The 24,437-nt window shown below is 48.1% G+C and overlaps 2 protein-coding genes across 5 annotated transcripts; one reads left to right on the plus strand and one right to left on the minus strand.

The window, feature by feature from the left end:
* Positions 1-1,581: 1,581 nt before the first annotated feature.
* SMIM11 (small integral membrane protein 11) lies at positions 1,582-12,649 on the plus strand. 4 transcript variants are annotated; one of them, XR_009502965.1, is made up of 5 exons: positions 1,582-1,685; positions 5,895-5,997; positions 10,203-10,380; positions 12,079-12,182; positions 12,472-12,649. XR_009502965.1 is itself a non-coding variant. In XM_059921492.1 (4 exons), exons 2-3 carry the CDS (start codon positions 5,986-5,988, stop codon positions 10,365-10,367), a joined length of 177 nt encoding a protein of 58 aa, XP_059777475.1. In that variant the 5' UTR covers positions 1,879-1,979; positions 5,895-5,985; the 3' UTR covers positions 10,368-10,380; positions 12,472-12,649. The 4 variants fall into 4 exon arrangements, 1 of the variants encoding a protein (XP_059777475.1); XR_009502964.1 differs by lacking the exon at positions 1,582-1,685 and adding an exon at positions 1,879-1,979; XR_009502966.1 differs by lacking the exon at positions 1,582-1,685 and adding an exon at positions 2,047-2,259.
* Positions 12,650-22,164: 9,515 nt separating this feature from the next.
* Positions 22,165-22,920, minus strand: C4H21orf140 (chromosome 4 C21orf140 homolog). The gene has a single exon (XM_059922283.1). The coding sequence runs from the start codon at positions 22,918-22,920 to the stop codon at positions 22,165-22,167; it is 756 nt and encodes a 251-aa protein (XP_059778266.1).
* Between the last annotated feature and the right edge of the window lie 1,517 nt (positions 22,921-24,437).

A 24,437-nucleotide genomic window follows, 5' to 3' on the forward strand; every position in this document is an offset into this window, starting at 1 on the left:
TGATGGTAGGCAAATCAGCCCCCTGAATCCCTCCTAGGGCAGTTATTTCAGAAATCTTACAATTATAAATCCTTTGTCTCCCCCTTTGAGCTGTAAATCTTTTACCACCCAGAACTGTCTTGTCTCTTTGAAATGCCAACATTCAAGGAGTAACTCTCCCCAACCTGTGGGCACGTTGCTCTAACATGCACCACTGCGGACAGTCATAAAGATCGAACTTCGTTTCTCCTCCAGATAAGCGTCTGTTAACAAACCCAGGTCAGGTTGACCAATCCCCTCTGCTTTTTGTAAATTTCCACTTCCCTGACTCTGCTCAAGTGCCTGCCGCCCCAATCCCTCCTTCCCCTTTTAAAATGCCCAGTTACCTCTGCACAAGACAAAGCTGAGTTCAGTTCATGCTGGACTCTCTCCCCTATTGCAATAGTTGCTTAATAAAGTCTATCCTTAACACTTGAACTGGTGTCCAGCTTTGTTTATCTTTGACATAAGGAAACAAATTAAGGGGGGAAAACCTAGGTTTTCCTAATTAAGTATGTTTTCTTATCATCACTAAAGTATATGGGGCCAACATAGATGGTTATCAGTATCAACTTTACTTTTGGGGAATGGGAGAAATGCCCAGTGTCTACGAGCATTCTGGGTATACAGTTGCTGCCACCTGCCCCCCGTTTGTCACTCCAGCATCAATTTCCACCAAACCCAGGCTTGCCACTTTCAACCTGGCAACTGAAAATTCCATTTCGAACTTGTTAGTTTTCTCTTCCACCCCGTTTGCTTTTAGAGTTCCTTCTGCTTGGTCTACTGGCTCCAAATGACCTGAGCCCCATTTACTTCTTACAGCATAGATCAGGAGCGATTTGAAAAGGAACCTATGGTAGTGGCTGTCCTGAGAGAGTCCAGCTCCAGATTACCCAGAGTCAGACCCCAGCTCTGGCGCTTGCTGGTTTTAAAACCCTGGACAATTTACTTTAATCAGTTTGTGTCTCCATTTCCTCATCTGTGAAGTGGTTATAGTCATATTATGTCCTTTATAGGCTTGTTAGGAGACTTCAATTAGAAAATTGCCGCAAAGTGCTATTTTTGTTACTTTCTCCAGGAAAACTTCACTTGTTGACAGAACTAACCCCCCTCTCCCCAATCCTCCGGTTTGTCCTTTCCTCTGCACTCGCGAACATTTCGTTCTTCACCACCACCAAGATGTCCCAATGGGATTCGGGGTTAGGCTGCCTGGGTTCAAACCTAGATTTTGCCACTCCCAATTCACACGTTGTCTTGCGCCGGCCACATCATCTCCCCTTGCCTCAGTTTCCTCAACCAAAAAATGGCGAGCCAAGCACGTAGTAAGAAGTCCGTGAACTTCCCTCTCGTTATCCTTGAATTGGGAGGGGAGGGTATCCAGTTTGCGCCATCCCGTGCGGCAGGGACTGAGTGGACTCAACCTCCGCTCCGGTTTTCTAAGCGCTTGTTGAATGAAGGAAACTGGGAACCTAGTACCGGGCACCCTACTGCTATCCCAAGGGAAAACGCACGCATTTTTGGCAGAGAAAATGAACGCTAAATTTGGAAACCTCTGGGGAGCCACGTGCCCTCAGTCGCACACAGCGAGGAGCGTCCAAGGATGCGAGACGGCTGAGCGAGAGGAGCCCCCGCGACGCCCGCCCTCCGGCCGCTGTCCTCCAGCTCAGGTAAGTTCAGAACGAGAACCTGCCCGGGGCCAGGCCGATTCCGCTCCGTGACCCACATCACTGCCCAACGAAGACCGTCCGGGCCCACAACGCATGCGCGACGAGCGGCGCACCCACCCAGGCGGCCCGGGCCCACTGCGCCGGCGCGAGCAGCGGCGCACCCTCCTAGGCTGCCGGAGCCCACTGCGCCGGCGCGCGGAGCGGTGCATTTCGGGATATGTTGTTTCCCCGCGGCATTGTGGGAGTCGTGGTTCGTGTGCCGGCGGCGAACTGGATCTTCCGCGGCCTGGAGCTGTAAGTGGGTGGCGTCCGTGTCTGCCGAATCGTTCCGAGACCCGGCAGCTGTTTGGGGGCGCTGTGGAGTTCGGCGGCCCGCTCCGCTTTTGCGCTTTCTCTGCGGGACGCTCTCCAGCGGGCCCCGGGGGACCGCGGGGTTGACAGCGGTCACGGCCCCCCCCCCACCCCCGCAAAGCGTCCTGCCTGGCTAGGTTGTCCAGGCGCCGCGAAATCAGCGGATCCGGCGCCGGGGGCGGCGTGTTGAGGCTGGCACGCAGGCCGAGGGGGCGACCCAGAGGTAGTTCTCGCCAGAGAGATTTGGGGGCGAACGAATGCCCTGGAATGTTCTGTAGAATGGGGGGGGGGAAGCAGTGGTCGCCCTTGGTCCTCATCCTCGGGTCTGAGCGGGGCAGGCTTTGCTCCCAGGTATCGCGGCTGTAGCGGACCCTCGCCCGGCCCTCCGGCTACGGAGGAGCCGAGGCTCAGCCCGTCGCCCTGGGAACCCCGGCCGACCCGGGCGTGGGGCAGAGGTCGACCAGGTGATACCCAAGGTTCATCTGGAACGCTCTCCTCCCCGCACCTACCTCTACTTCAGATGACTGGGTGAAGGGTTGGGGTGAAAACGGTAGAGACGGGGAATGAGAACAGCTTCGGACAGTTCAAACTAAGGACACAGCCTAATGAGTGGCTGGAATGAGACACCCAGAGGCAGACCGACCCTTGGGTGTGTTAGGTGTGCCAAGAAGAAAATTGTGGACTACACATTGTCCATATTGCTGTAATTGGCCTAATCAAAATAAGCCACTGGTTCTTCTGTTTTTTAGGAGAAATCTGGCAAAGGAGAAATCAGGATATTTTTGCAGTGAAGGAAAGAACTATTTCTTCCTAAGCCATTGTTATTTTTGGGTTTTAAGCTAAGACGGTGGATAGTTCTAGGGGTTAAAACTTCCTGCACTTCACAGATTTTATGCCTCTCAAAATTGTCCCGGTCTTGTTGGCTTTTGCAGTTCAGCCCTCAGATGCCAGCTGTCTCCTGCTTCTAATATTGCATCAGGTGTACATATGGCAGCCGAGCAAATAGCCTGATGATATTTTTAGCTTTCTCAGTTGTTCTCATTTGCTGAAGTCCGGCAGGGTGCTACAAAAATGGCTGAGTTGGAGCCTGTAATTTAAGGGAGATGGGGAAAAGTTATCATTTGGAGGCAGTGGGTGGGGATGAGTTTGATTGATTTGCCCTCTCATCTCCCACCCTCAATGCACTCCTTCCACTGCTTTGCAGATGGACTTTAAATATGTTTCTTTCCTAAAGAGATTGAATTTTATCACTCTAGATATGATGTTGAGGCAGCTGCCAGTATATTTTTAGTCAGATTCTGTGATATCAAAGAGAGTGGTGACTTAGGCATTTCAGCGTTACAGCGTTGTTCTTTGGATGCTGGTTTTTAAAATGATAACACTTTGGCTTAGAGAGGCTAATGGCTTGCCCCAGGTCACATGCCTTGCCATTGGTGCCACCAAGAATAGAGTCCAGATCTCCAGTTCTCCTGGTTGCCCAGTGGTGGTTCTTTATACCATACCCTGCTGTCTCACTTTGCCCTGGATGCCACCTGCTTATGTTCTGCAGCTTGACATTTCCATTAGTGGAAAGAGGTATTTATCATAACAGTTATGGTTGATAATTTGTTCAGTGCTTTTCATGTGCTGAACATGGTGCTTAGTGTTTATGATCCAATCTTTGAAGGAGAATTTACAGACAAGGGAGCTGAGGCTTAGAGAGGCCCAGTGACTCGTCCAAGGTCACACTGCTAGTAAACCTAGTACATGTTTACCAGAGGGCCAGACCACCGGGCGTTCTTTTTATTTCCCCCTATAACCTTTTTGGACCTATTCGTGGTCCTTGACCTTGGGAATTAATATCTTACCTACTTCAATTCACTGAGTATGTAATTTGGGCTCAGAAAATGTGTGGGGAACAGCCAAACCTGTCTACTTGTATCTGCAGACAACTCAATAAAAGCAGGAGTTGTAAAAATAAAATTTGCACAACCTTAATCATTTTAATTTACAACATGGCTGATTCCTGAGATTACTAGAGATTTATTCAGAGTGAAAATTCCAGCAACAGGTTATAACTTGGTAGGAACATATTTCTCCAGTGCAGGGCAGAATCTGCTGCTACTTAAAGACAAATAGGCCATTTATACGTGAAGGTAATGAGCACCTTCAATCATGGTCATCGCATTTAAACAGATTTGTGGTGTAAATTCCTGTTGTTAGCTTATCTGACTTTGAAAAAGTCACGGGGAAAACTTGGCTATCTTGTGCCAACTGCCAGCTTGTTTTCAAGATACTATGACCTTGGGCTTCCCTGGTGGCGCAGTGGTTGAGAATCTGCCTGCCAATGCAGGGGACACGGGTTCGAGCCCTGGTCCGGGAGGATCCCACATGCCGCGGAGCAGCTGGGCCTGTGAGCCACAATTACTGAGCCTGCGCGTCTGGAGCCTGTGCTCCGCAACAAGAGAGGCCACGACAGTGAGAGGCCCGCGCACCGCGATGAAGAGTGGCCCCCGCTCGCCGCAACTAGAGAAGGCCCTCGCACAGAAACGAGGACCCAACACAGCCAAAAACAAACAAATAAATAAATAAATAAAAATTTAAAAAAAAAAAAAAAAAAAGTGAAGTTGAATTACTCTTTGTTTAAAAAAAAAAAAAAAAAAAAAGATACTATGACCTTGAGTAAATGAGGTCTGAACTTTTTCTATTTAGATGTTTTTGTAAGTGAAAGTTTTAAAAACCATCTTCCCTGAAGTTTATCTCATTAGCCCCATTCTAAAGGCCTGTGAAATTTTCTGCTTTCTTGATTCTAATTGTAAGTATATTTAAAGAGAAGCATCCCCATGATTTTTTACTGCAAAGCTCTCTGTCTGCATTAGGATAAGACTCTGGAGCCTCACTGGATGAGTTCGAATCTCAGTCCCCACTGTGACTCTGGACATGTCACAGAAACTTTGTTTCCTCATCTCCGAAGTGTAGACGGTGAACTGCACCTCATGGGGCTGGTGTGAAGACTAGCTGAGTTAACACATATAGTGCCCTTCCGCACAGCCGGGCACAATAAAGCGAAGCTGTGACTATTATGCTGAAAGTCGCCGAACTGCAAAAAAACTAGGGGCCCCAGAGCCCGTCTAGTTGACACCCCCATCTTCATTTGCAGATGGGACGGAGACCCCCAGAGGGAAGTCGCTTACCAGAGTGTGTAGGCTCTTCATCCAGAGCTCAAGTCTTCTGACTCTTGGGGCATGTGTCGTATTCTAAAAATAGTGGCGTAGGAGGACTCAGAGCAAATCCTGTGCTCCAGCCGTGTCCCTGCCTTGTCACTTCCTGCCTCACCTTCCCCTAGGTCTCCTTCACGTTTTAGAGGGAATTCTAGATTTGAATGGCTTTCTTGGGATATTTTGTTCCCCTATCACTTATTCCCTTCCTTCCAGATATTTTAAAAAACCAAGATTACCTAAATTAACACTCAGAGGACCTGAGAAATAAAATGACACTCATCCCCAGACCAGCTCTCGTTCAAGGCAGGGGTGGCTGGAGGAACAGATTCTGGACCTGGGCTCTTATGTCTACAGGTGGATGGAGCGGGAGCATACGTGCCTCAGGAGCAGTGCCGGCCCCTCTGCTTGGCGGGGCTCCCCTCCCCCGTCAGGAGCACCCAAGGGGATCCTCCTGCTCAGCAGGAGCCAAGGCTGTCTCGACCTCACCCAGGCCTTCCGCTTTCCCCCAGCCTCTGGTCACCTTGCCGGGGACGCTTACCTCCTCTCTGCAGAGCTTGCTGTCTCTGTTCATGGGCCTTCTCTCCATCAAAGAGAAGTCTTCCTAAGGCGGTCTGCTCTAGAAAACCCAAACTGACCTGTTTCTTCTCTTCCCCACCAGAACAGTGAGCCCTGCCCTTCCGGCTCCCTCTCCTCCTTGTCTGAGTGGAGTGGCCCGCACTGACCGGGAGTGAACTCCCAGCTGGCCCAGCATGAACTGGAAGGTAAGAATACCATTAAACATTTATTTATGGCTTGGGGTTTTTCTTTCTCCTGATGGTAAAAATTCAGAATAATAGTTCTGTAGAGATGGGTTGATTAAGAAGAAAGAAAAGAAAAAAAAAAAAAAGTAGGTTAAAGCAGGAATCATAATAATATGTAATATTTTAAATAAAAACAGATAAATGTACATTTATTCGCCAGACTTTTGGAGGAAGGCTAGGCCTTTTCTTTGAGAGGACATCGACTGCCCTCAGATCTGCCTCCTCACTTTTCTTGCAAAAACCACGCCTTTGAAGTTTCACCTATAATTTCACACTTTGGTTTCTTTAAAGTGGATGAGGAAGATCTGATGAAGCAATCTGCATACAAAATCTTTCCTGATTTTTATGCTCTTCTTCCCTAATCTTTTACATTTGTGTTGTCAACAGTATCATTTTTTTCCAGTTCAAATTGAGTCTTTGAAAGCATGCAACTTAGTTTTCATGGAGACAGCCTTTCCTTTACATAGTCATAGTTCATGGATCTCGTGTTTAAATAAATTATCTATTATAACATCAAGTGCTACTTAAGTAAACTGGCTGCAGAATAAACACAACTGACCCCTGTAAAACCTTAGATGCAGTTGGTGGGAGCAGAAGTTCAAGGGCAACCAAAGAGCTTCCTGTTAGCCGCAAGCATTGGAAGGGCTGTGGGCGATAGTCAGCAGGTCTTAGAGAGGGAAGGGGAGTGTCACGTTACCTCCCGGAAGGAGATGGAGTGGGGTAGGTTGGAGGTTGGCTAAGAGAGCAGTCAGGAAAATAGATGCTTTGAAAAGTATCAAATCAAATCAAAATCATGTATCGTCTCACTATCCAGAGATGGCTACTATTAACAATTTTGGTGTATTTTCTTCCCGTGCTTTTTCCACATATATGTGTAATGTGTGTATTCTCAAACTTAGGATCTCATTGTATGTATTTTTTCAATTATCGTAAGCATGTCCTTGTTCAGAACAGCCACTGGCTTTCATCGCAAGAAGTGGAAAGGTCTGGAAGCAGGATCAGGGAGGCGGCAGAGTACAGACCCCCCTCCTTCCCCAGCTCCATGGGGCTTGGGGGGCCCTGCGGGAGGGCTCTGGGGACTGTTCAGGAAGAGCCTGGTTGAGATTCAGCAGGCAGAATGAGCATTCTGTGCAGGGCTTGGAGATGCGGGAGCGTTTGTTTCACCTGTGTTGGGGTTCCAGAGCAGCCAGTAGAAAGGCTGGGAAGGAAAGACAAGGCAATAAGAGGGTGTGGCGTAGGGGAAGCAGAGAGCAGTGTGGGGTGAGATGCAGGGAAGGCTTTTTAGCCTCTGCAGAGCCTGACGACAGGCGGTAGCTGGTACCACGTGGTGTCAGCCAGCGAGGCTCAGACCGTGTGCTTGGTGCTGCGAGGCCGCAGCATGTAGCACGACCACCTTGAGGGCTAGTTAAAATACGGGTTGTGGCCCCATGGCCAGAGTTTCTGTTTGCGTAGGCCTGGGGTTAGCAAGTTCCCAGGCGACTCTGATGTATACCGGTGAGGCACTACGCAGAGAAAGTTTTCTTTTTAACTGTGGAGTGACATCGACCCACTTGACCACCCAGGCCAATCCTGCTTGTCACAAAAGGAGTCCTTTCCTGTGTCAGGAACAGAATCTGCCCGTACCGTCCCAATTTCGGGCAGACACACAGCTCCAGGGCTACCAGGGAGCAGCTTCACGTTTAAAGGGGGGCGCCCTTCCACGTAGTGTCAGAAAGGAGTGGCCTCTCCTGCCCTGACTGCGGTGACCCCCCAGGAGGTTGAAGGATTACGGCGCCCCCGGTGAATCCTGTGCTTCCCTTTCTAGCTCGGTCGGCCTGTGGCCATGAGCGACAGTCAGCCCTACCTGTGTGTTAGGACCTTAACAACAGAGTGTGTTTAAAAAGTCAGTCATTCGCATGACACAGGTATTGGGATTTTGTTTAAAAAATCGTTATAGATCTAATCCACCCAGCTATATTTTACTCATTTACCTCCTTGAAGATTTGCAGGTTTGGGGAGTTAACGTGAGGGGTCTGTTAGAAGGAAATCAGAGGAAGAGATTTAACACGACTGAAGATTTAACAAAACTGTCCAAGAGCGTTGCAGGAACAGGGGCCCTGAAACCTTCGCTTTAGCCCTTGTGGTGTCCTTGACTTCCACTGCCATTGCCCTGCCCCTTCTCAGTCCCGAAACTTCTGCCTCTTGTCACCTTCTCTCCATAGCCTTTAAAAAGAAAGTAAATACTGAAACCACTTACCTGGGTCCATCTGTTGATGTGTTTCCATTTCAGTGGGTTTCTAACTTCTGGTTGCGATGTACATTCCTGTAACTGCCACAGCTTAGTTTTGGGTTTAGGTCACGGGAACCATGGGCGGTGATGGGGGCTCGGTTATAACAGGACTCCAGAGGGTCATCCATAGAGATTGAGAGAATTGGAAGAGGGTAACTTTTGCCAGAGTAAGCCAGGGTTCGGTTAGCCTGGAAAGTCCTAGTGGACGTAAAAAGAAGTTTATATCTCCAAACTGGTGATCTTTGCCTCCAGGGAGGTACAATTTAGCAATCTTTCCTTTCTTAGCTGGCTTATAAACATAGAGCCAATCCTCATCCCTAAAATGTGAACCTTCAAGAAAGTAGATGAGTTAGAGGGTTACTGGGGAGAGGTCGGGGAGATTAGCCATAGGTCTGAGGCAGGAAGGACCTGGACACCAAATCAGTATTCTAAGCTGCTTCTATTTGTCAGGATAAAAGGTTTCACTTTTGTAACATTTTTAGTCTTTTATACTGTTGCCAGAGTGAGCGTTCTGAAGTGCATATGTTGTGCTTATTCTTTACCTTAAAGTGATTTTGTGGTTGAAAACCATTATCTAGTTACTCAGAGTGTTCTTGGGACATAATTTGTTGATTTCATTAATTCCACTACATTAAAATCAAGAATCAGTGGAAAGACAGCTGGCATAGGGGTTGGAATGTTCTGTTCCAACTCTGGCCTCCTCATGAATTAGCCGTGTAACGTGGATGGGCCTTTCAATGGCCCTGAGCTTTACTTTCCTCGTTTGTATAACAAGGTGTAGACCAAGTCGTCTTTAAAATCCTTTCTAGCCCTCCACGTCTGCAAGCATACTGTTCTCAGCTAAAGGTTTCACTAACTAGTTTCAGACGAGCTTTAGTTAAACCATTGGAGGGAGGGACTAATGCACTGTCCATCGCAGAGTCTCATTATACTGGTGCTGCGTATAATAAGTGATGTTTGGCATTTAACCTAATGGTTTCATTGGACTAAATCCTACCTAGTCCTCTAGAATAATGATCTCTCAACGAAGGCATACCTTTTCACTTTATTTGGGAAGGAATTTTTAATCACACAGAAAGCTCATAATTATCACTCAGGTCATACTAATCATGTTTACAAAACTAGTATAGTATTTGCCTTGAGATACTTGTGATATACAGAATTTCATAATAAAGCCTGCTGGTGCAAAAAGTGAGTAATTCCAACCCCTAGTTATTCCCCAGACTTCATTCTAGCCAATGGGTTAAAACTTCCCTCCGACAGGAAATTATAGGAACAATAAACAAGTAGCTAAGTTTTAACGTTTTAAGTTTTATTGTATTTTATTTATATATTTATTTTATCTTCAAATACCAGTGCTAATGAGTAGCTGGAACCAAGAGAAAATCATAGCATCCTATAAGGGTGGAGAATTCAGAAGGAAGTTTTGATCCAACCTCCCTTTGCAGATGAAGAGGCAGAAGCTCAGGAAAGTCAAGTGACTGACCCAGGTCGCACGGTCTGTCAGTGGGTCAGTCAGTGGCAGAGCTGGGCTGGGACCAATCCCCTGGCTCCGGCTCCTCGCACTGGACTGAGCTGCTGCCTCAGACGCAGGGGGCCAGGTGATCGGCAGAGTGCAAGGTCAGGTTGTGAGGGAGCAGAGTTATGACATCTGCAGGCCACTGGTGGTCCTCTCTGTGAAGCCAGCAGCAAGGGAGTGATGAAGGGCACCTAAAACTAGACTGTCAGTGACACGGGGACAGGGACCTTGTCTGTCCTACACCAGTGAAGCTCTGGCATCTAGTGTAGTGCCTGGTGCATAATAGGTGCACAGGAAATGTGTGTTGAATGAAGGAACATGAAAGAAACCTTCCTTATCAATTACAGATCATCTAGGATAGTTTCTTTCCTCTTTAAGGTTCTTGAACACGTGCCCCTGCTGCTGTATATCTTGGTAGCGAAAACATTAATTCTCTGCCTGGCATTTGCCGGAGCCAAAGTATACCAAAGGAAAAAATTGGAAGCAAAACAGCAAAAACTGGAAGCTGAAAAGAAGAAGCAGTCAGAGAAGAAGGATAACTAAAGGGAAATCACAGGTACTGGGACTTTGCAAATGCAGGCTGCACAGTGGGTTAGGGCGGGCCTGTCCTTGGATGTGATAGTTCAGAGAATTCCGGATCCCACGGCCTGAAGGCTGTGGGTGAGCGTGGAGCCCCACCTGTCACAGGAGGTAGAACAGCTGTGTACAAGGTGCGGGGTGCAGGTCCTGACCCTCGAGCCCCGTCTGCTCGTGAGCTGCAGGGCGTGTGTGATTAGTCCACGCCTCTGCTCTCAGCCTGCACTGGTTCCGCCTTGTTGGGAACAATGGTGCTTAACTGGATTTGGGTCACAGGACTCTTGAGAATTTCATGACAGTTGTGGACCTTCTCCCTGCAGAAGCTCACATACTAGAAACACCTAAATTGTACATAAAATTGCAGACAGGGGTGGGGAGGAAGTGGGGTCACAGGTCATATAAGACCCCTGCCTTTACCTAAGATTAGGAAGCCCTGCTAAGCTCAGGATAATGCCTCCTAGGTATGGCATATAAATCCCTTCCCAGTGTATCCTCACCCCGGTCACATTTGCCCCCTTTGCTGCCTCTCTCTATGCTCCTGCAGGCCATTGCTTCACCACGATAGACTTTCATGCCCCTTGGCCTTTACTGGTTGGTCCCCTGGCCAGAGAGCCTTCCTGGTGACCACCTCACTGGGCACAAAGCCTTCCTCATTGCTGTAGCCCAGTGCCTGTCCCAGAGCACAGGGGGTGCCCAGAAGGTGTTTGTTGAGTTAAGGCACCAGGAAGTTATTAAACACCCCCTTACAGATCGAACTTATGACAATTAGCAGTTTCCTTAATTCTGTGGTGCTCATCCAGTTTCATCACTTCTCAGGTTGAGTTCTATGCTTTTCTCTAAAAATTAGAGGATTCAAATATGGTAGCGGGGAGTTCTAGATCAGTGGTTTCCAAACTTGGCTAATGGTCAGGATTTGCCTGGGGTGCTTGTTAAAATGCAGATTCCCAGGGTCCAGCCTCAGAGACATTCCATTCTGCCTGTGGTTGGGTCTGGCATCTGTTCTTTTGAAAACTTTTTAGGTGATTCTTACGCTGTCTTCTCAGCAACAGGTCACTGTAGGAACCACTGGGTTGGTGACCTCCAAAACCTCTGTCCACTCTGAGACAGGCTTCTGTGGACGTGAATTCCCTTACAATACCTGTAGACTTGTTGAGGCTAAACAGCATCCCTGTGAGTAATAATTGTAACAGCATATTGAATGATTGTCCTGGGCTAGCGTTTTGCTGAGCCTTTCGCATACAGCGACGTTACTGACCCCTCCTGACAGCCCTGTGTGGTCCATTCGGATTGAAAAACGGCCCCCACCAGACATGGTGAAGAGCAGAACCAGAATTGACCCCAGGTCGAACGTTCAGCCACAGTGTGTCACTCCCGGCTGCACTGTGTCCTGGTCCTGAACGCCGGATGCTGGGAGGGGCTGCGGTAAGCACTCAGCTCCTGTTCCTCACCCCGGGGGAGGAGACGGTCCTCTCACTGGTCCTGAGTGAGCTGTATGCAGTGCCAGGCAAAAGAAGTTATTCTTATGAAATCTTGCCTTTTTTTTAAAAAAAAAAAGATGTTTTATTGACTGAAATTCATGAGTAGGCACTGGAGTGGGGAAAGATGGAGCGCTTCAGACTTGGAAAAGGTGAGGGAAGGCAGTTTCCACTGAAACGTTGATTGGATTTCTGATCCACAGAGTCATCATTTTGTGTGTTAACCGCAAAGAGAAAGAGAAGATGAGGCGTGAGGTCGTAAACGCTTCTTCCTTCCCGCAGACTTCAGTAGAGGCCCGTCAGCGAGGTAGGGATGGACGGCTTGTCCAGCTGACCCTAGAACTGACCAGGGGAGTCCGTTTCCCGTCCTAGGCCGGCAGCTTATCAAAGCTTGGCGTGCAGCCTTGTTTTAAACAAAAGGGATTTTTAGATGAAAGGAAATTGTGATGCTAAAAATTCATTCCTTAATAGATAAGCTTCAGTGGTTTCTGTTTAAGTGTAAATGGCTGAACGTAAAGGTTAATGCTGAGCAAGTAGAACAATCACTATTACTCTGTGAGACGTTTCATACTTCTCCCTTTGGTCTTCCTTTCTAGATTTTGTAATTTAAATGTCAGCTTGAGTGGACTCCGGCTGAGAAGAAAGATTTAATTATTGAATGGTGTGTCAGAAGAAAACTCCCAGCCTATAGTCTAACTTAAAATGATGTGAATTTTTATGTGCTTTTAAAAGAACCAGTATTTTGTTTACTAAAATAAAATACCTTTGTAAAAAGGGTGTCTCTGGTCTTTGGAATAAGCCAAAGTATGTGTATGTCTCTCTCTCCTTCTCCCTCCCTCCCTCTCCCTCTTCCTCTCTCTCTCTCTCTCTCACACACACACACCCCCCTCTGTGTAGTGAGAGGAGGGAATTTTGCATTTCCAGCATCTCCTAGCCGTGGGTACCAGATCACAGGTGCACCTCCACAGACGACCGGGCCGTAGCTGTGGCGTCAGCCTGCTCTCCCTCACTCACCCCTCCATCCCTCTAACCTGCTGCCCTAGTGCCTACGCTCCTTTCCTCCTCTTTCTCTTCTCCGAGCACTGGGGTTCTTTCTTGTGTTTTCATTGTTGGGGGGAGGGGCTGTTGGCTGCTCCAGGAGCATCGCGCCTCTGCGGACCCGTGAGGTCCTTGCAGGGAGGAGTACAGGATGAGACCCTCCTGCCCCGGTGGGTACCAAGTCTCGGAGGAATTGCCTCTGTTTGTGAGGAGGAAAGAGGAGCCCAGGTGTGCTTTGTTCTCTCCCCACCAGTTTGCTTGTTCCGATTTGCTGATATGAGATGAAGGGCGGGACATGCCCAGGAGACTTTAAGATTTGAGAGGAGTGGGGTCCATAAGTATTTTGATTCAACCCCTAACAGACTGAGGTCTCTATTAAAAGGTTCCTGTTTTTTCACTTCTCTCAAGATACCACAGAGGATGGGGAATGAGGCAGCAGTAACCAAAGCCACGAATATGGTGGAATGTTTGGTCTCGTTGCAGGCAGCCACGTGGAAAATCTGCGCGAGGGCATGTCAGTAGGTACTCCCCCTACCTCACCCCCGCCCCACGCCATCCTGGCCCAGGTTGGCAGAACTTGGAATTTTAAGCATGAGGAATAAAGGGAATTATATTTTTCTTAAGTTTTACTGTGATTACTGGATGCTCCTAATCACAATTTAGAAAACAGAATTTGCACAGAATCAAAGTTTTAAATACAGGAGACTTTGACTCTACAAGCTACAAATCCCAGAATAGAAGGGGACTTTCCCTCATGCTCGCACCTCAGCCTCCCTGCAGGACGCTGCTCTGGCCTTTGCCTGGGAGCCTCGCTGTGGCCTGGGTCTCGTGCAGCAGGAACAGATGACCGTAGCAGAGGTGAGATGCCCTGGGATCTCTGCAGCCTGGCACCCTCGCTTCCCTGACCTGCTCAGGTAGGGTCCAGAGCTGACCCTGGGCCATGGCCTAGCCTCCTGCCTTTGTCAGGGCGGGCTCTGCAGCCTGGCGGGTGACCCACCCACCCTGCTCTAGGCTCCTGCGCTAGGGCCTCGGCCTCTGCTTCCTCACCTCTCTGCAGGATGAGGGCATCATGGGCTCCCAGCACACCTGGCGTCACACCCACTACCTCTGGGCACCCTTTCCTCATACGTACTTACACCTATGTGCCTCATAAATCCAAGGGCAGGGGATGAAGAGTGGCCTTGGCTTTTCACGGAGACTCTATGCCCACCTAGTAGATGTTCAGGTTTATTTTAAACACAGGTGTGTTTCTAGGCTTTGGGATTTAGAACTCAGTTTTGGAATTGGTGGAACATCTGGCCGTCTTCTTGGAAAATTCGGTAGCAGATCATCTAAGGATAGGAATAAACCATTGACCACGCCCACAGGTTTTCTGTAAACTGTGTTTTGGAGTTTAACCTTTCTGATACTCTCTTCTTCCACTAGGGGGAGATAATCACTATAGTAAGTCCCCTACATACCAACGAGTTCTGTTCTGCGAGTGCGTTCGTAAGTTCAATTTTGTGTGTACGTCCAACAAAGTTAGCCTAGGTACCCAACTAACACAGTCAGCTATACAGTACTGTACTGTAATAGGTTTATAATACTTTTCGTGCAAATAATACATAAAAAACAAACACGAAAACATTTTTAACCTTACAGTACAGTACCTTGAAGAGTACAGCAGTACAGTACAACAGCTGGCATCCAGGGGCTGGCATCGAGTGAACAGGCAAGAAGAGTTACAACTGGAGGAGGGAGAGGAGGTGGGAGATGGTAGAGCTGAAAGGGTCGTCAGCAATAGGAGACGGAGGGCAAACTGCAATTTCACTCACGCCTGACGTTGATGGCACAGGTTCTGGTTCCTTGCTGGAACCAGATGCATGTTTGCATCTTTGAAAGTTTGAAACTTGAAGGTTTGTATGTAGGGGACTTACTGTAGTTGGAGTTACTGATACTATTCCAACCCTGTGTACATGAAGTCAGTAGATTTGTAGCTTGACTTTAAATTAGTGGTTGGATGCATGAACACGTGGGTGGATGGAGTGATTGGTAAAGCCCACACCCAGGACCCCATCTGACTGCACCTACCCAGCCTCTCTCGGGACCATAACTGAGAACGATTCCATAAGAGCACCGTCCCTGGGCAGCTGAAAGATGTTTCAAAGAACGTAAACTGGAATCTACGTCCTCCACGCACAAGAGAGCCCCAGGATCCCTCACACAGATCATATTTCATCTTATTAGACGGGTTCCTAACACGTTTTTGGTTTTCGAGCTTACAACATACTAGAATCAGATATGAAGAAAGGCTGTTGGCCTTACCTCAGGGCAAGAGAGACGGCCTTTGAGCAGCAGACCAGGCCTGAGAACTCGTCTGTACGATCGCCAAGCCCACACCAGGAACGCCACCCATTATGACTTGTGCATGATGATGATTCTAGTCATTAAGGAAAGGTGAAACTGTCTTTATATACTTTGCTTAACGAGGCAGAGACGTACATAATATATTTCAGGAACTGAATATTTCAAACAAAAAATTCGGGGTGTTTGAAAAAAGGTCACCTCTTGCCCGTCTGTCTCCAAATTCTCATCTCAGGGAAGCACACCTGCCTGGACGCAGCCTTCCCAACCTCCTGCAGGGGCCGGGCCTGCGCATGCGCAGTACTGCGACTCTGCCGACTTGAGGACCCCGGCTGTGCTGAGATGCCACAGGTCTCGTCCTTGTCGGAGGGAAGCCACGGGTGATGGAGAGTCTGGAGGGAAAAGAGGATTGAGGCTGGGTTCCTAAATGTGAGCGCACACGAGAGGCTGTTTAAAGTGCAGATTCCTGGGCTGGGCTCCAGACCCACAGCATCAGAAGCCATGCGGGAGAGACCAGGAATCTGTGTACAAATTTGAAAACCCCAAGGGGATGCCGATGAGGTGGTCCTTGAATCTCCTTTGGAGATTTAAACGATGGGCGGAGGGAGATGAGCCGGAAGCCAGGCTGGGAAAGAGCATCTGGAGCAATAGGATGAGGAGCAGGAGAGAGAACGCAGCTGCGGATCCTTGTTTAGCCCTTACCTCTCCCTCCTGCTTTCCATCTATTACCCCCGACATTTGTCATCATCCCCTTCTCACAATAAGGAAGCCGAGGCACAGAGAGGTTAACCTCTCTGTCTAAGGTTCCCCAGCTGGCAAGAGGCAGAGACGGGATGTGGACCTCGTAGTTCAGCTCTGGGCCTGTACTTTTCACTCCCGTGCAAGGACAGGGCAGGTGGGCAGGCATTCTTGTTCTTCCAAGTCGTGGGTCATCAAGTCTTCAAGACGACAGGATGAGGACAGAGGCCAGACTGTGGGAAGTGGGGAGGGTCTGAGGAAACAGAAACAGTGCTGTTTGCATCCTAATTTCAAGTGTGTGTGTGTGTGTGGGTGGGTGGTCTGCAAAGTCAGGAAACAAATTTTTGTCTGAGCAATATGTTAATTACAAATAACTGGTTAGTTTTCAAATAATTGGCTCAATATTTCCCTTGAGTTTCCAGATGTTTTGGACACTCTCTAATGTACTGATTGTACTTTTCAAAGATTCACAATTAGCCCCACTGAATTAAATTTGGAGGGACTTCACGGCGAGCTGATTATTTAAAAATTGTAAAAGAAGTTCTCCCAACTTTGCCGCCTGCTGTGCACCTCAAAGGTGGGGACAGAGACATTGGTAGCTTTAGGGGAAGGCAGGGCTGAGGGAAAGGTTTTTCCAGAAGGAGTAAGCTTGAGCATGATCACAGGCTGAAGGAGATGCGAGAGGAAAAGGGACGGGAAGCTGGCCGGGCTGGAGGTGGGTGGCATCTGGAGGCCGGGCACTGAAGGCGCCGGTAAATGCAGGGCGAGGGGATACCCAGGGAAGCTGTGCTGGGTAAAGGCCTCGGTTTCCCCTTTAGCTTGAGGCAAGTCCTGCTCTGAGCGTGGGAGGGATGGGCAGAGCCCGAGGACCTGCGGTCTGCAGTCCCCTCTCCCCTCTCCCTCCAGGTCAGGGGCCTGAGTCGTAGACTACAGGTCCCTTCAGAGACTGCAGGGCCCTGGCTGTCACCAAGTCTGCTGCGGGGAGGGTGGCTTTTGCCCCCATGAGCCCTGCTGGGTGACACCTTTGTAACTGCCTGCGGTCGGGCCTGGAAAACCACACATGGGTTTTTAACCAGGAGCTGGACTCCTTGGTGGGAAAAGTTATGCTTCCCCACCCTAACCTGAAAACTCTAACCCATCGTCCTGCTCAACACCCTTCAGTGTCTTTCCTTTCCTTCTAGAATAGCCCAAACTCCTTCTCATACAACACGTTGTTTTCTTTTTCCATCCTGTCCCTTCCACACTTGCATTCTTCCTTTCATTCCACTCACACTGCTCCCTGCTCGCCACACGCACACTTGCACGCACACGCGCGCACTCACATACCCCGTGCCCTGGGAAGTGGGTAGGCTGGGCACACTTGACCTTCTTCCTGGGCTGCCCGTCCCCTTCCCCCTCTACCCACTGTGATGAAGTCCCTGCTCTTCCTCTGGCCTCGGCTCCAGTTTCACCTCTTCCTGCCGCTCTGCCCCGGACGCCCCAACCAGGCCCTGGACTCTGAGCCCTCACTCCCCACACCTGCTAAATCTCACTGACCGAGAGGTACTCCACACCACCAACCTGACTGCCTCCAGGGCTCGAGCTTACTTTCTTCGGGCCCCTGTCCGGGCCACATGTTACAGGCACATAGAAGGTGCTCGAATATTTGGTGAGTGGATGAGTGGTAACACCCAAAGGAAGGGGAGCAGGGATTTTCAGCTGGCCACATCACCACCCAGAATAAGGACTACCTTTCCCAGCTTCCCTTGTGACTAAGTCTGGCCAATGAGACTTAAGTGGAAGATTTAAGTGTGAGACTTCCTGGAAAGCCCCTTAAAAGAAAAGGGATGAGCCCTTCTTCCTCCTTTTCTCCTTCTCTGCTACCTGGAATGCTAATGCAATGGCTTTTTCAGCAGCCATTTTGGACTATGAGGTGACTTTGAGGATGGAACCAAGTCTAGGACAGTAGAGGAAAAAGATAAGACCCTGAGTTCTTTATGATCGTGGATCCATCATATTAGCCCTGAACTGCCACCTTAGCATTTCTTGTTTTGGTGGGGGATGGGAGGGTACCTTCTATTTTGTTTAAATCTCTGTGGTTATGTCTCCACTACTCATAGCCTGACCTAATCCTGACTGACCCATAGAGCCAGCTAGAGAGGGGTGTGAGGACTTCCTGATAGGAAGACGTGGATTCTAGTCCTGACCCTCCTGTCACTACAGGTGGGCATCCCTCCAGGTGAGTCAGTTACCACCCGACTTTGTCTTCATTTGTAAAATGAGCTTAACGATCACTGCCCACCACTACAGGGTGGTTGTCTAAACTGAATAATGCCAAGTATATAAAAATGTTCTGTACATGTAAAACGATCACAAATGGAAGGAGTATGTACCACCTGCGGGGATGGCGGGGGGCAACTCGGTCCCCTGATTGGCCAGGTGCGGCTCGATCAACTCAGTTGAGCCTGGACCTTCCTTGAGTGGTCAAGGCCAGAGCCAGTGGGCATTCAGCTCCATTTGCCTATTTCCCTCTGGGCCCTTTCCAGAGCAGCACATTTTCCAACGCCCCACCTCCTCAGGGGGAGCCTGGCCCACAGGAAGGGAGTGGGCATGTGGTTGTTGGTCCTGATGAGGACCAAAGTGGATGAGATGTTCCCTCAGCCAACCTCTCCGAAGGAGTCAGCGCCACCGACATCACGAAGGGTCTTCCGGAGGATGTGTCCACACCCACAGGGCTGCTGGGCCTTGTCACCCACTGTTTATTTCATACAAGTGCTGCTCCCCAAAAGGTTCCAGGCTGTACTCACCAACCTCGCTGTCCACACCACCAGAAGAGACCTCTTATCCTTAACTCCCTAACCTATCACAGATGGTCTTAAAAGAAATGCCAGAGAAAAAAATTTCCTTTGATCAAAAGACACATCTTAAGATGTGTCTACTCTGATTACAACCCAGTGATAAAAAGCAGCAAGAATTTGCCACAAAGAGTGAAAAGGAAATGAGGTCAGCTACAGTAGATCTAACTGTGGACGCGCTTGCTGGAAGCCCAGCCTGCACTGCAATAACCGGAGCTCCAGTTTATTGAGCGCTGAGTCGGGGCTGGTCACGATGTAGTGGCTTGGTGTGTGCTAAGTGTTTAAAGCCCTCAACTCTGGTTTACGAATGAGTTCATTGAGCCTCAGGGAAGTAATTGTCCAAAGTCTCATAGTTAACAAGCTGGAAACTTCCGATTCTAACGAGATCCATCCGCTTCCCAAAACCCCGTGCACTTTCCATTATTTTCTCCTGGAAGTTTCCATGCTTAGCATAAAGCAGCATTTCTTAATTATGAGTACAATATTATGTAACTCAATTGCACATTACCCGTGGCCCTTTGATCTCTGGTTATATCGATGTTCTCTTTTCCCCTACTTGCTTTCTAACGATTGAACAAGGCCTCGAAGGAATACAATCCTGAACTCGTTTTATTAGATCGTCTCAGTTTTCCAAGAAAAATAGCTCCTGTTGGTCTATCTTGGTCATCTGATAACCCAAAAACCTCCCATTTTTTTTCTCACTGCAAAATAGTGTGTCTTTAAAAAGTACCTGCCTCTAGCTCAATATTGTGCTAAAGTATATTTTGTCGTGTCCAGTTGGAGGCAGCCACTTCAGCTGATTGTCTGATGTCAGAGGCGAGCTTTACACCGTGTTTCAATAACCAAGCCAAGCATGGCGGCTGGGCACACGGGCTTAGGATCTGACTGGCCTGAGTGTCTCAGTCCCCTCATCTGTAAAATGGGAAAGTGATAGAACCTACCTGAGAGGTTGTTTTGAGGGTGAACTGAGCTGCTCGTTAACAGCTCTACCTGGGAACTCTGGATTTGAACCTCAGCTCTTCCGCACTGGAGCAAGTTACGTATCTCTCTGTGCCTCAGTTTACCCTTCTGAGAAATGGAGACAATGGTAGTTCCTACATCACAGACTGTTGTGAGGATTAAGTGAGTTAAGCGTGTATAGCTGTTAGTGCTTGTCACTACAGAACTCTGGACAGGTGTGAGATAAATGTGACGTAGGGGCAAAACGCACTCACATCCCCAACCCAGGCCGCCGACACTGAAGTCACCAAGGAGGTCTGAGTCCTATCACTTGCTCTCAAGGAACATAAATTCTAAAACATACATGAAACAGGTAGTGAAAAAAACCACACAGAAGTACCACGTAGTGGACTTCCCTGGCGGTCCAGTAGTTAAGACTCCCCGCTTTCACGGCAGGGGTTGCAGGTTCCATCCCTGGTTGGGGAACTAAGGTCCCGCATGCTGCGAAGCATGGCCAAAAAATAAACAAAAAATTTTAATAAAATAAGTAAAAGGTTTAAAAATAAAAGTACCACACAGTGAGAGCCATTTCACTGAGGGTAACTGCCAGTGGGAAATGCAGTATTTCAGCTGAATAATGGTCCCTAAATGTATCCAGGTCTGAATCTCTGGAACCTGTGAATGTTACCCTATATGGAAAAAGAATCTTTGCATGTGTGATTAAATTAAGGATTTTGAGATGGTGAGATGATTTTGGATTATCTGGATGGGACCTAAATGCAGTCACACGTGTCCTTATAAGAGGGAGGCAGAGGGAGATTTGACACAGAAGAGGAGAAGGTAATGTGGCCACAGAAGCAGAAATTGGAGTGATGTGGCCACAAGCCAAGGAAGGCGGGCAGCCACCCAGAAGCCACAAGAGGCCAGGGATGGATTCTCCCTTAGAGCCTGTAGAGGGAGCGTGGCCCGGCTGACAGCTTGATTTTGGCTCAGCAGAACTGATTTCAGACTTCAGGCCTCCAGGACTGGGAGAGGATAAGTTTGTGTTGGTTTAATGCACCAAGTGTGTGGTAGTTGTCACAGCAGCCACAAGAAACTCATACTGCACGATTGGCTGTAAAGTGGGAGGTGCAGCTGAGAGTGTCTGGTTCCCAGTGGTTGGAGGTGGTAAGTGTGATTCATCTGCAGATAAAATGCATAATAACAAGATGCTGCAGAAGTCCACCGCTTAGTTGCTGAAAAGCACTGAACATCTGTTTTCTGGCGAAGTGTTTCTAAATAATCCAGGGACTTTCAGGAAGGAATTAGGGCAGAAGACAAGCAAAGAATCTGATTTTTCTGTGCTTGGCTGGCGGGAACCTGGCCTCACCATCTGATATATAGGCAAGTCTGTTGGGAGTTGGTAGCAATTTTCAGACGTTGTTTTTGACATACCCCAGAATAATTACTTCTATTATAGAATTACTGCCTGAACATACATGAACAAGAGTGAATTTTGTGATATGTTTAATAGGGGGCAGGGCTTTTTTTTATAAAAGTGAAAAATACCACCACAAATCCTTACAGCCACCATTAGCAGCAGCCCCAGACTTTAGGATGTTGTTGTACCAGCCACAGGTGGCTCAGCAACCAGGGCCCCGAGATGCAACTGCATGACAGGCGAATGACCTCCCGTTGGGATTCTTGGAGTTGGAACGGGAGGCGGATTGGATAAGTGGGTTCTGTAGACCCTCCTGTTTACGTCACCTGTTCACCCACCAAGTCCAACTTGAACCAACCACTGTCATAGCTTTCCAGGTTCCTTATGGGGACCACCAACTTACCTGGAGGATCTGGGCGGGATTTCACTTCCTTGGATGTCTCTTGCTCACCCTCTGCCTCCTTGCTTTCAAGCGATGGAAGGGAAAGAGCCTGTTCAGCCACCGTCGGGACCACATCTGTTGATGGCAAGCCGGCTCCCAGTGGATTATTTTGGTGGCCTGAAACCGGTAGTTAACTGGTAGTTTTAAACCGGTAGGCACGCTAGTTAATTTCAATTTTTTGTGAGCACACTCTTGGTTCTATTTTATTCCTCACACAACCTTTAGCTCTGTTCATCTCTGCTCACTTCCAAGCTCCTTTGGGCTCGGTTAACCCTCATCCTCTCAGTGACATAATAGCCCTCAGAGTGGCCTTAACCAGATGAAAGTCAAGATCACTAATTTACCAACAAGATTTAATGAAACCTTCAGCAAACCATAAGCACTTTGCCAGTGTCCTTAGGAAGCCGTCCTCACAGCATCCCTGTGAGGTCGTTGTTGGAGTATCTTTGGCTGCAGTGGTCCAGAATCAAACCCAACAGAATTGGTAAAGATCATGCCCACAGCACAGCCCTGCTGTTTGTTAGAGGAATCGCACTTAAGAAAATTTACCAAGATAGTAGTTTTCCCATCTTCGTACTTTGTTAGTTAGTGTTCTCCATTTGCTTGGGTTTATCCTTTCAATCCCTTTGCTAATTAAATCACTGAAGAGTATATACTGGTAAGAATAGACACCATCAATGGACTGCAAACAAAACTCCTTTCTGTTATTGATGATAAACCATTTCAGAGAAGACCAGGCTGAGTCTAGAGGGTTCAGATAACTGTAAGGGGAAGGCAGAGAGAGTAGTTTATGGCCATAGGACTTGGCCACCTCAGGACAACATGTGATGTTCGTTAAGTTAATGACTGATGGGACATGGGCCTGGGCCTCGGATTCTTTGTCTTCCTTTGGCTTCATCTCATCCTGCCGCCTTCTCTCTTTGACCACAATGGTGCACTTCCCGTAGGTCTTCTTTGCCACATCACAGAACTCAGAGAAGAGGCTGTCTTCTTGTTTGATGCATAACTCATCCCTTAGGAACATCCGATATTTCCAAGGCATCCATCCTTGACTACCACCGGCATGCACAATACACCAAGCTGGAGTTGGCATGAAATAGCCATCACTAAAATCTTCCCCTGTCACAAGACTCTCAGGGATATCAGTTTCCCCAAAATATACAGTTGTAAACCCATCATATTGCAGTGTTCTCAGGGTTTTCAAATACTGGAGACATTGCTTCCTCTTCATGCTACGGAATAGATTTCTGATAATAATGTTTCTTAAAAGACGTTTTGCAAAGTGAGGCATGGTAGCTCTTCAAGTGTTTTTCAAAGCTTGAGTGTCTCCATCTGCAGAGATCTGGCAAGAGTGGGATGATGACCTCATAAAGGGCTTTCTTACAGCTGAGCTGGTTCCATAGATACACTTTAGATTTCAAAGCATCATGAAACACACACTCAGAACAATTCTTTTCTGGCTTATATGACGTGGGAATGGGAATGGCTAGCCATCCAAGATGTTACTTTGATATTGCATCTGCAGTAGGTCTGGAGAGAGATTGGCAATTGTATTAGTTTGCTAAGGCTGCTGTAACAAAACAGCAGAAATTTATTTTTTCACAGTTCTGGAGGCTAGAAGCCCAAGATCGAGGTGTCAGCAGGTCTGGTTTCACCTGAGACCTTTCTCCTTGGCTTGCAGATGGCCACCTTCCCCCTATGTCCTGATTTGGCCTTTCCTCTGTGTGTCCACGTGTCTCTGTCCTAATCTCTCCTTATAAGGACACCAGTCCTGTGGGATTAAGGCCCACCCATATGACCTCATTTTACCTTAATCACCTCTTTAGAGACCCCGTCTCCAAATATAGTCATATTCTGAGGTCCTGGGGGTCAGGGCTTCAACATGTGATTTGGGGGAGACACAATTCAGCCCCTAAAGCAACCTTTTAACAGTGATGAGCCAAGTTCCTGACTCATTTCCATTTGGATCATGAAGATGGAGTGTAATATATTTGTTCATTCATCCATTCTGAGCACCTACTATACACCAGGCACTGGGCCAGGCCCCAGGGGTACAGTCATGATGTGTCCGGTGAGGCCTAGACACGTATATGGTTTATGTCTGTGTACACATGGACTTTGTGCCTGCTGCCCGTCCACTTTCACAATCAAGAGTGGTTCTTCCAGGTGGCAGAAAGGGTATGGCAAACAGAGAAAGAAAGTCAGCCTGCGTACCTGTCTTTCACTGGGGCCGCCAATTCTTGAGCTAATTCAATACCCCGTCTACAAAGGACTTTAATTTTATATACTCAAGGCAGAATGACAGTTTACTTCAAACTCTAGCAGCCTCTTTAATTTCCTTCGTATTTTCTTGTCTCCTTAAAGATCTTTCATAAATGTGAATAATGGGTTCCCTCAAATGAAGATGTGGACAAACTGATTTATTGGGTCCTTTTCTCTACTGTTGAATGGATGAAGATTTTCTTCCCACAAAGTTTTCTTGGGACTCAAGTTTAGGCAACGCCAGACAGTAAGACTAACCCAGCATAGTAAAGTTAACATGAAGGCTGTGCTCTCCAAGCAACTTTCTCAGATGCTAGAATCAGTGGGTTTGGGTTGATAATTGTGGCCATTTTCTCTTAGAATTTTTCTTCTGGTGGCAGGAACCATTTTCAGACCAAATTTGATATCGATGCTAAATATGTAGAAATGTGGCTGCTCGGTTGAGGTGGTGATGGTGGTCCAGAGCCCCGCCCTGTTCAGACACCCCTTTCTGTCTCCTGTCCCACAGGACCCTGTGGCCTGGAGCGATGTGAAAACATTATATAA

This window comes from Balaenoptera ricei, chromosome 4 (assembly GCF_028023285.1).
Source record: "Balaenoptera ricei isolate mBalRic1 chromosome 4, mBalRic1.hap2, whole genome shotgun sequence".
NCBI lineage: Eukaryota > Metazoa > Chordata > Mammalia > Artiodactyla > Balaenopteridae > Balaenoptera > Balaenoptera ricei.